Raw genomic sequence first — 12,150 nt, 5'->3', positions numbered from 1 at the left:
ATAATATGATCACGTCTATTTCTCGTTGAAATATGCAGTCACCACGGAGTTTCACTTACTGTTTCACGATCCCGATTTTTTTAATATCTGTGACCCAACACATTTTCCTATTACTTTCGCTTCTACTACTCTCATCAAAGTCTTCGTGCATGCTCGCTGGTTTAGAGTACTGTTAACTGGACTTTTCTTTAAAACATGATGGATTTGATTAAATTTTATGTTTTAATAGTTCTCTATAAAACTACTTATAAAAAAATATTTTGGGACTATTCCATTTCTTTTTCTAATTATCTTTCAGGCATCTTTATCTCATAACAATAACTAACCGTTGTAATATCGTTATGAGACTACCACGAGATGTAGTTAGACGTTATCATTAAACTATATACTCCGACATCTCATCTTTCCCCTAATTCATTAAGTGTAATATGACATTAGGTTTAAGTGTATGTACGAATAAAGGATCCTCGGAACATCATAAGAGACGTACTTAAGAAAATCTCTTACGACAGAGCCCGTCTTTTGTATCTTTCGAAAGCTGTTTATTATGTTAAGAGATGTAGGGTTTGAAAATGTGAGAGAATTTTCTCTGTTGTGTTTACTTATTTACTTGATGTTATTATACTTTACTGGGTTTGAATCTGATTTATTTTTAAATTATGTTCGTTCCAGGCTTAGTCTTGGAATAAGGGAAAATGAAATAATATCGTGATAATGCCACAAGTTATAAAATCTCATTTACATCGTCTAGGGAAAAATGTTGTCGCTTTCTTTACGTGATTACAATATGTTACAAAATTGCGACCCACCAAAGAGCAAGCGGAGGTCCGTTTTGCTCTATGCGGCATACACGTTATCGAACGCATCGCACAAATCCAAAACTCTTTGCTTTGTCTGTGGATTTTTTACTGTTCCACATTGAGATGAATAAAACGTTTAATTGCCTGTGAATTTTCTTTTTTAAAGTGACTGTTTCCACATTTATATTTATCACAGTTCCTTTGTTTAAATCACTGTTAACTTCACATTTTCTGTATTCGACGCCATTGTTGTTGCAATGTCAAACAGGGCTACGAGTGTTTTAATACTCACAATGAGAACTAGAAGTCGTCAAATAGGCGGTCTTTGACACGCTGTATGCCTAATCGTGTTGATATCCTGATAAAGATGTAAAGGCCTGAGATGATGATGATGAATCGTGTTGAAGAACGTAAAGCTCTACATTCCGGCGGATTATCATACACTGTGGTTAATTGTTGATCGTCGCCCGCAAATACCCTCTGCTGGGCACAAGCCTCACCTCAATCAACCGGAGGTGGTATAGAGCATACTCCACCATGTTTCTTCAATGCGGGTTGGTGGAGGTGTTTTTTACGGCTATTAGCCGATACCAACGACTAATCGTGCCCTCCGAAGCACGGAATCTTACTTTTTGGGACAATCAAGCGTGGAATGTCCTTACTAAACAAAGGACAGTCTCACAAAGTGATCTCGACGTTTCCATCGGGACGCTGTTACCAACACGATAGCTACGTAATGTCAGTAACGTAATAATTATTGACGGGTTTTACCAAGCTGTAATTCCTCAAAATGTGTTCATGCGAATAATCTGTAAGCCGCAGCTTTGGGCTTCGAGTGGCTTGAAAATGGTATTTCCACGATATTTCGCTATTAATAGTTGGAAAGCAGTAAACCTATTGGTAAAAACATAAATGCATTCGATGGCAAAACCATACTCTACAGGTATACAATATCATCGAAACTACTCCTGTTGATTATTTCCATGCCATTTAGATCGATATTGTTGATAGGTACAATTTGTGGTTGATTCTAAAATCAGTCTATCAATTCAACTTGAAAATCCCAATTTTGAAAGAACTGTATGTTCCATTAAACGAAGCATGGTAACATGCCTTGTTCATTTGATAATCCAGTTCTCTTCTCTCTTGTGAGTTGTGAGATCAATGACCGACCTGATCAACCTTGGTGTCAGGGTTATTGTTGAGCCACCATAAACCCCTGACATGACTCATGTAACGACTACATACTTGGGTAAATAGTAGCCGAGGCTGCCATTTACTGCTTTTGCTTGCTGCTGCTTCTGCTTTATTGTAGCCTCCAAAGCACGGTTCACCTTCCTTTCGGATGATCAGATTAGCAACCTGTGAAGGCTTCGCTTTTATTTGTCCATCCATCACAGTTTTCAACGAACTGCCACCAATCTGTTCTTCTTCTTCTTATCGTGCGGGTTATGAGATGGATTACCAAGCTCATCAACCCTAGTGTCAAGGTTATTCAGCCGCCATAGGCCCCGGACATGGCTCATGTAACGACTAGATACTTACATCAGTTAGTAGTAACCGGGACCAACAGCTTCACGTGCCTTCCGAAGCACGGATCATCTTACTGTCGGACAATCAGCCTGTAATATCCTAACCAAACTAGGGATCACAAGGAGATTTTTGTGATATGTCCCCACCGGGATTCGAACTCGGGGTCATCGGATCGTGAGACCGGTCAACCACTGGGCCACAGAGGCCGTTATTATTTGACTATTTGCTTCGACCCAGTCACACCAGTTTATCTATATCTGTTCTCTGGTCTTTTTTGTATGTATGTATTTTACCATACATTTTTTCATCAACAGTGTTCACGACGACAACACAGTCCGCGCTTACGTCGACTGTCGCTGGCTTCGCACCGATGTCCTTGAGAAAGATGCCCTTGATACTCCGAGAGACGCCGACTTGATCATTGGCTATCTTTTCTCAGTAAGTATATTCATCATCATCATCAGCCCATTGACGTTCCCACTGCTGGGGCACGGGCCTTCCCTATGGATGGATAGGGAGATCGGGCCTTAAACCATCACGCGGGCCTAGTGCGGATTGGTGGTTATTAACGACTGCTAATGCAGCCGGGACCAACGGCTTGACGTGCCTTCCAAAGCACGGAGGAGCTCGAGATGAAAACTTTTGTTTTTTGTGGTCATCCATCCTATGACCGACCTTTGCGAACGTTGCTTAACTTCAACAATCGCAGACCGAGCGCGTTTACCGCTGCGCCATCGAGCTCCTTAGTAAGTATAATTATTACCAATAAACTTGATATCTTGAGTGTAGAACCTTCTTAAAGGATAATGTCTACTTATTTTGGACGGACAATACGTTATTTAATAACTTACGCCCTAAAACGGGACTATCCAAATGTTTACAAAGGACTGTTTTACGTATATAAAACTAACATGTGCCCGCAGCTACGCTCGTGTTAAATTCGCAATTCCTTTTGCTAATGTACCAATTGAAAACTGCGAAAACTCCCTCTTCTCTCTCTCTCTCTCTCTCTCTCTGCTCTTAGCGATAAGGCCGTTATTATTATTATCAAAACTCCCCCATATAAAATTTCTCCCCCTCTTTGAAGGGGTTGGCAGATTTCAAAAAAAAAATGATACATGATTTTTTTTTTAAATTATTAGTCACTTATAGTTCGCATACCAATTTTTAGCTTTCTACCTTGAAAATTTCGGAATGATCCATACTGACTTCCACCTCCCATTTAAGGGAAGTGGTAGAGGTTGAAAAGAGACATAAAATAGTCTATGTCACTCTCCATCACTTCCACTATCTCCACTTAAAAAATCATGTCAATTCGTCACTCCGTTTTGCCGTGAAAGACGCACAAACAAACAGCCAGATACACACATACACTTTTACATTTATAAAATTAGTATAGATATAATTTTTTTTTTTTCAAATTTTGTCTTGTTTATTTTGGAAACTGTCCAAAATATACTTCAATTGTGATATCTGAGTGTCTGTCTGATTTGTTGAAGATTCAAGTTGGGTAATGAAACGTGGAGAACTTTGATTTGTGAGTGTTTGTTTTGAGTTGCGAATAAATTGCTTTAATTTATTGTTTGACCTAAAACTTTAATTCGTAATGTTTTTGAGACAATAAGGGAAAAATATTTCGAGTTTTTTGGCTACCACTGCTTAACGAGCTCTTGACTTGTAATGGGGTTCTTTATTCAACACTGAAGTTCTTCAGTCCAAAACTGAAGGTCCTTTCTTAAATGAACTTTTTGTTTCAACTCGCTTAAAAAACTGTTTTGATAGAATAGTATCTGATATATCAGCTAACACGACGTAAGCTTACGAGTATATCCCCATCTCCTCTTCTCCTATCGTGTGGGTTGTGAGGTGAATTACCAACCCTATCAACCCCCATATCCCCATAGAGATATATACATCGAGAAACATCGAGATAGTATAACGATCATAACATGAACTAAGTAAGTTGGTCCCGGTTACTACTTACTGTTGTAAGTAAGTAGTCGTTACATGAGCCATGTCAGGGGCCTTTGGCGGCTCAATAATAACCCTGACACCAGGGTTGATAAGGTTGGTGATTCACCTCACAACCCACACGATAGAAGAAGTAGTAAGTGCCCACGCTTCGACTAGCAACAGCTTGTTTGAAGATGAAAATACTAATTACACAATGCATTTTTCAATAGGGTGATCTGGAGCAACTGGTGTTAGTCCCGAAAGCTGGCCAGGCACGGAAACAGTGTTCAAGTCAAGTCAACGGATTGTCTACTCCCTACTTTACACTGCGAGATACGTAATGTATGCAAATTATAGAAAAACACTGGAAAAATACCTACATTCATATTGTGCAGAATTTCTTCACAGGAAGTGTCAGTGTGTTAGTGACGCTACATCGAATAATGAGTGCGATGAATCAGTTCATGATTCTAAATTTATTATGAAGTCGAACTTTCAGTCGCAAAAGCATGAAACTAAAAAGAATAACATTTTCATGAGTATAGCGACAAAACAGCTGAATCATCCCCCTTAGTAATCGAGATGTCAACGGTATCACTAACATACTGCTTATTAATAAATATGGAAACCAAGTATTAAGATCACCCAGATGGTATAAAACTAGCAAGAACATATTTTTTGACCTTTGGGTATTCTGATATTTATTTTTTCTAACATCAGACAATTCCCTAATTATTTATTTTATGATAATAATAATAATTATCCTATTCTATGTTTTATCATTTATCTATAAATCTCCTGTATTAGTTTTTTAATATATAATTTTATATTTCTACTCCTCCAAGAAGTCAAGATATTTTGCGCAATGTCCGTATGGTATAAAGCTGATTTCCTTTACAATTGGAGCAACTGTAAATTGGAAAAGAATCTTTCAAAAAGAAAATTTTATCGAGAAATGTATGTAAATTAATGAATATGTAGGTAATGTGATTGCGTTGCAAATTGTGCTTTCATTTCTAGCACAGTCTACTTTGTCAAATAAGATTTCGGTTCAATCCTTCGAATGGATTTCTCTATGTACTTACCCGTTATTGCTTTTCTTTTTTATAAGTACTTCAATCATGTACTGGAAATATATCTGATACGCTTTAAAAATGTAAGCGGATTACAATAATGTCAGTTTTCAATCGTATTTCATTAAATCATTCCTTATTTAAAATTACTTTATGAATTTATAAACATGGCAGACAGTGAATGTAATTCACTCGAATTACATTGTGGTATGTATATTATTATTATAATTTATATGTTTATTTGAGATTAACTTTGGCGTTTTAGGTTTTATATTACACATATTATATAATAAAGAGGTTGGAAATTCCCTAATGCGCATATTCTATGAAAACGGAAGTCGCCGGGTAAACTCTACTCTGTTTTACTACTGCTCCTGCAAACAGATAACTACGACAACTCTACTGCTTCTCAAATAGCATAGCCACTTTACCGGCAATGTATATTTTATGTGATCATCACCATCAATGTAAGAGCCACGCTCTTGTCGGTGCAGCATTTTCCATGCTACTTTTTAGGAAAAAATAGGGCAGTGGTTTCCCTCTTGCCTTGCGCCCCGCAGTACTCTGTCTGACGCAAGTGGGATGGCGCCCAGAGAAGTCTATTGCAAAGCCATACTAGGAGTCCTGTCCTCCGCCTCTGTATTTTATGTGATACTGCCTACAAAAGTTTTTTTTTGATAAATAGCAGATCATAGTAAGGTTTTTAGCTTTCCTATGGGATCTCCTTGCATGATAATCGATATTTGATGATGAATTTTTGATATACTATCGAGGAGCTCCGTCTGTCGTAAAGTTTGCGGACTTGTAGCTCATACTTAGCCTTTCCAACCTCTTTCTTCTATTCCGTGGTGAGAACACTCCAATTCTCGGTTCAAACATTATTTCAATTTAAATTATAATAATATATACCCATGCTTACTCATAGCAATAATTTAATATTCCTTCACTACAAGTGAGTAAGTACCTAATAACGGTACTACCCATTTAAGTTATTTTATGATAATATATATTATTAATCTTTGTAATCATTATATTTTGTCTTTCCTGTAAATAGTTATCAACGTTCTTTTTGATATTATATTATTAAGATGTTTTTAAAAAATGTGCGGACATTTCGGTTAAGAATATTAAATTATATGTATAGAAAAATGGTAAACACATACAATAACTATAAGGAAATAATATTAAATATAGACTTCAATACTTGAAATAGAGTTTCTTACAATGTAGTTGGCCTAAATGTACATAAATAATAATTTAAAAATGTGTTTTGTTTAATAAATTCTGGTCGGTAATGTTTAAGAAAAATAAATATTAATAATTTAATTTAAAAAAAAAATGATAATAAGTTGTTTATATTTAAGTTACGTATAATCATTTGTATGATCTCTATGTTCTAAGTTCTTTGGTATATTTTGTGAGTAAGATGTTATTAAAACCCGTTGTTTATATTTCTCTTGAATAAGTGAATAAATGACTATTATATTATTTCGAATTTAATGTATTAATCTTTCCTAATAGTGGTCTTTTACCTAAGATATGTGTAAGAAATAACAACTATAGACCGGTACTTTGGTTATACACAAGACGCAATGTTGATAGCACGTCCGTGCCGCACGGACGATAAGAAAATATTGAGTCATAGAATAAAGACTTGTACTACGTTTAGAACCGCAACTCCACTCCCTACCAGCGGCTGAGCTAGGTTTACCTCACCCCCTCGCTGTTACTTTAGTTCCATCGTATGGACGTCTGACGTCGCTCACAGATGCGCATAGCGAGATGTTTTGCAAGAAGTGTCCGGGGTGTGACTGAGCGGACTGCGCCCCACCACTTTCTCAGCATATTGCTGCAATCTAAAATGTGGGTAAAGTCATTCTAAGTTAAGTATATTATACTCTAAATGCTTCGGAAACCAACTTCAAAACGGCCTCTGTGGTCCAGTGTTTGAGCGTTAGGCTCAGGATCCGGAGGTCCCGGGTTCGAATCCCGGTGGAGAAATATCACAAAACATTCTTTGTGATCCCTAGTTTGGATAGGACATTACAGGATGATCACCTGATTGTCCGAAAGTTAAATGATTCGTGCTTCGGAAGACACGTTAAGCCGTTGGTCCCGGTTACTACTTACTCATGTAGGTAAGTAGTCGTTACATGAGTCATGTCAGGGGCCTATGGCGGCTCAATAGTAACCCAGGGTTGATACACGAGAGAAGGAGAACAAACTTCAGAGTAAATACAATGTTCAATGCTACACTAACTAATCATAATCCACCCCAAAGAATTAACACGTTAAGGTGATTCCAATAGAGCGAACTTAGATCAGTAATTATTGCGCAAACCCAAGGGAACGTAGCCTACGAATTAATCTAATTTGAAGGTGTTATGTAACCCTGGTAGCAATATCAATATCGTCTGCGAAATGGCGAAGGTCAACCAAAACATCAGACACACGTCAACCCATGTTGCCAATGTCGTTTGTTACAAAGTTAAGCCTTAATTCTTTATGAAACTCATCCATCTTTGGCATTACTTGGGGGAAGTTAATGCGAATAGAATTGTGGAACTGCGCAAGTTGCACGCACATGTTATGGCTTTCTACAAAATTATACATTAACAGAAACTCGCGACTGCGTCCCAATCGGGGTAGCGAGAGTTCCTTGGTGAAAATGATGACAAGTAACCATCCCATCTCCGACAGTTTTTTCCTTGTCGTGACTTATTGTTTATTTGCCGCAGATGGCATTAACTACTTGGCCGGACAAACTGGGAGGCTGAAGGCTCTCACCCGGTACAACGTTTAAGACAACAGGCTGAAGGTGCCCAGTTGGGCGCGAACCTCGGCTCAGGGCGTCGTGTGAGAGGAAAAATATTTGAAAGAATTAATCGACCCTAGTAGGTCGATAGCGATAAGCGCTGATTGAGGGAAATGGTCGACCACGCCGGCGGCGTCGGTGTCGGGGTCCTGAAGTGTTTGGTGTCGCGAGCTCATTGGCTGCCTCTATGGCTAGAGTAATCGGGTCGTCGGGATCATTATTTTTCATTATTCGTGTAATGCTCTGCGTATCCAATACAATAATGCATTTAGGGCTCTTTTGCGGCTGCCTCGGTACTGCAGCGCGTCGGCCATGTTCGCGGAGGCGGGTGTGGATGATTTTGACGCTGTCTGGCGCAAAAAAACCGCATCCCTGCTGAACAGAATGCGGGTCAGTAGCAATGGAATCCTGGCTGCAATTGCTAATAGGTGTGACAGCCCTCTGATATTGGACCTCAAAAAGCGTGTCAAATCCCCTCTAGTTATAAGGTACTAACATAAGTTAAGTGAATTGTACTAACAAATAAATGGATCTGTGTTGTCTTTAATAAATAAATAAATTATAATAATTATTATTATTATTACGTCCTTCGGACGCCGATACTTTTCAGTACCGTCCATCGCCGATAGCACGTATCATAATTATGTTAGTAAGGCACAATCATCAAACCAAGTGTTGTGTACATATGTGTGTTTTGGCCCTAATTTGGTCGATGAATAATTTATTATTAGCGGCGATATTTCCTGTATCGTTAGCGTAAGAACTAGTGATGTGCCAGATCGTTAAGGTACGGATCCAAATACGAGTACAGTCATGAGCAATATAATGTACCCACTTTAGGACTCTGTCGCACTAACATGTTTGACTTTTGGTGAGACTTACAGTTCATTTTGTTCAAAAAATTTAATGTGACATGGTACCAAAGTGACCGTACGGATATTTGGTGTCTAGATCCGCGGAGACGGATCTTTATTTTGTTATTCAATTGAAAATGAAATGAAAAGTGAAAGTAGCCTTTATTCACTAACAAAAGTTACAAAGTAGTTAGTAGTAGATTTTCTTACGTTTAATTGTTAGTAAGTACAATTGTTATCTAAACTTTTATATTAATATTTATTTACTTAAATCAGCATCCTTAACAGTCAGGTTTTCTCATGACATAGGCCTCTTTTAGCTCCCTTCATATATCTCGATCTTTTGCTAGTCTTCTCCAATTGTTATTCAATTAGTAACTTTCTAATATATTGATCTCGAAGATTTGAACTATTGGTTTTCTCATTTTCTGTATGAGATATTTATGTTATGATATAATATTGATCTCATAGACTGATGCTACCCATCTCCCGCCTAGCTCTGCACACCAATAGCCCACTAGTTATGCCAATCAAAATATATCACCACCTTCCTGATACTATTAAAAATGAAACCAACGTTAATAAAATTATTTTATAAAACAACTAAAGCTACTACTTATCACTAAAAATTATTACAAAGTCAATGAATATATAAATGATAAATTAAAATGAATAATTTTGAATAACATTTTATAAATTAAATCATAATAAACATATAAAACAATACTTAAAATATAAGTGCAATAATATTGTTAAAAAATAGTAAGTATAATAAATACAAATTGTATCGCTGGCTAATAATTAAGTATGTTGTCCTCTCTACCAGTTGCAGTGCCCTTACCGGGTCCATGTTGATACTATAATACTTACTTCTGTATTTTTATAACACCACAATTTGTACGAATACATGGTCGCAATAAAACATCTATATTTCTATTTCCATTATAAAGACAGTTAATCTATAACTTTTCAATCATGTACTATTGTTATGGTGCCAAATATTTGTTCTTTAGAAGTCTCTGAATTTACCTAATAGATTTTTTGACTCTGCCTGACCACATTATGATAATAACAGAGAAGCATTTCATTCTATCAATAAGACACTTTCCAGGCTACGTTCACCAAAAACAATATAGATGGCGCTCTGCTGCTTTAACGTGATAATTACCTATTTTCTCTTTGCTCGGGTAAGTTACATAATTATTCCAAACGGCCTCCGTGGTCCAGTAGTTGAGCGTTGGGCTCACGATCCGGAGGTCCTGAGTTCGATTCCCGGTGGGGACATATCACAAAAATTACTTTGTGGTCCCTAGTTTGGTTAGGACATTACAGGCTGATCACCTGATTGTCCGAAAGTAAGACGATCCGTGCTTCGGAAGGCACGTTAAGCCCTTGGTCCCGGTTACTACTTACTGATGTAAGTACGTAGTCGTTATATGAGTCATGTCAGGGGCCTTTGGCGGCTCAATAGTAACCCTGACACCAGGGTTGATGAGGTTGGTAATTCACCTCACAACCCACACGATAGAAGAAGAAGATTCCAAAATACAATTTAATGACAAAAGCATCATCATCATCAGCCGTACGACGCCCACTGCTGGGCATAGGCCTCCCCCAAGGATCTCCACGACGATCGGTCCTGCGCAAAAGCATATATAAAAATATTCCTTTCTTGATATTTGGATCATATTATGTACCTATAGAATTATGTTGCTACTTTGGATCACATTATGGATACAATTATGTTTCTACCTAAACTGTATTTCTTGATTTTCATCAGAATAAAAATAAGTGGAAAATGTAATTGTGCCTGGGTGTGATATAAAGGGTCGTCATTTATACCCAAAAACAAAGATAAAAGATTCATATGTCTGTTAATCATGAAAGTAGAAGGTTAAACGAAGGAAAATCTGTGCAGCGCCATCTATATTGTATTTGAGGAATGTAGTCTAGAAAGTTCCTCATTGAAAATTATTAAAGTACAGAATCGGTAAGTTACATTTCCCTCGGACATTCGCAGATACGATTTGTAGCACAGTGACTTCCAACATATTAAATATAAGGATACATAAACCCACCCCTATAATTACTGGATGGGAAGACCTACAAGTTGTTACAAGACGTCTGCAGCTCATATTGGTATTAGCGTCTTAAGATAAATAAAAATCATCATCGTCATCTCCCTAACATTATCTCGTTTTTCGCAGGGTCCGCTTACCTAACTTCAAGATTTGACAGGTCCAGTTTTTTAAGTTTTCAGTTTCGCACTCTCTCTAATAGGGAATAAGCATGACCTCATCTATGAATGTATGTAAAAGTTGAAATTTGAATCCATCCACAAGCCGACAATTTTTCCCGCACTGCAGATGGTTCTTAGTCACGTCTAACGTCAGGATTGGTGTTTCCCCAGCTTAACATTAGACAGTATATTTTCTATTTCAACTCCTACCTCAGTTTTACATTACTTACTTATTTGTTTTTTGCCTTAGATGTTAAATTCCAAAGACACTTTTTTTTTGGAGACGACTTTATATTGGCTTGCTTCAGATGACAGGTCAAAACAAAAGGCAAACGAGTTGCCATCCACTCAAAAAGAAACGTAAGTAAGTACTTTGCAGGACAAAATCCACATTGAGCTAAGACTAAGGCGTCGCCCAGAGACACTCGGGGCGTTGCGTGGGCGTGTGGAGCATGGCGTGGCGTGAGCTGCATGGCGTGGCGTGTGCAGCATGGCATAGCGAATGCAGCATGGCGTAGCGTATGCAGCATGGCGTGGCGTGTGTAGTGTAGCGTGGCGTGTGCTACGTGGCATGACACGGCGAGTTGTGCGTTTTCTCACACTAAAACATACACGGCAATGTTACACTTCACAACAAGTGGCTGCAAGCAGTTGTAGTATGATTACTTTTAGCGTCGCTCTCCATTCCACATTGATGATTAATCGCGTTAGTTTATATAAAATGTATTTATATGATATTTGTGTTTCAATCGATGGTAAGTACTGTTTTTTATACAAGACATTTTTTTCTCAGTAAAACATTTTCAATCAAAGAAATTCTCCATGTCAATTTTTTTTAGCAATTATTTTTCAAGGCAGTAAACATGCAATTTATTTGACGCTG

At 37.7% G+C, this 12,150-nt stretch overlaps 1 protein-coding gene across 1 annotated transcript in view; it reads left to right on the top strand.

The window, feature by feature from the left end:
* LOC126371483 (uncharacterized) overlaps positions 1-6,644 on the top strand; it is a 67,885-nt gene extending 61,241 nt beyond the window's left edge. The window contains 2 exon segments of the mRNA XM_050016795.1: positions 2,648-2,771; positions 4,517-6,644. Of these exon segments, the coding sequence (XP_049872752.1) occupies positions 2,648-2,771; positions 4,517-4,627 (235 nt within the window). The 3' untranslated portion in view covers positions 4,628-6,644.
* The last annotated feature ends 5,506 nt before the right edge of the window (positions 6,645-12,150 follow it).

Source organism: Pectinophora gossypiella, chromosome 12 (genome assembly GCF_024362695.1).
Source record: "Pectinophora gossypiella chromosome 12, ilPecGoss1.1, whole genome shotgun sequence".
NCBI classification, from domain to species: domain Eukaryota; kingdom Metazoa; phylum Arthropoda; class Insecta; order Lepidoptera; family Gelechiidae; genus Pectinophora; species Pectinophora gossypiella.
Note: the sequence above shows the minus strand (reverse complement) of the source record. Positions and strands in the feature narration are given on the sequence as shown.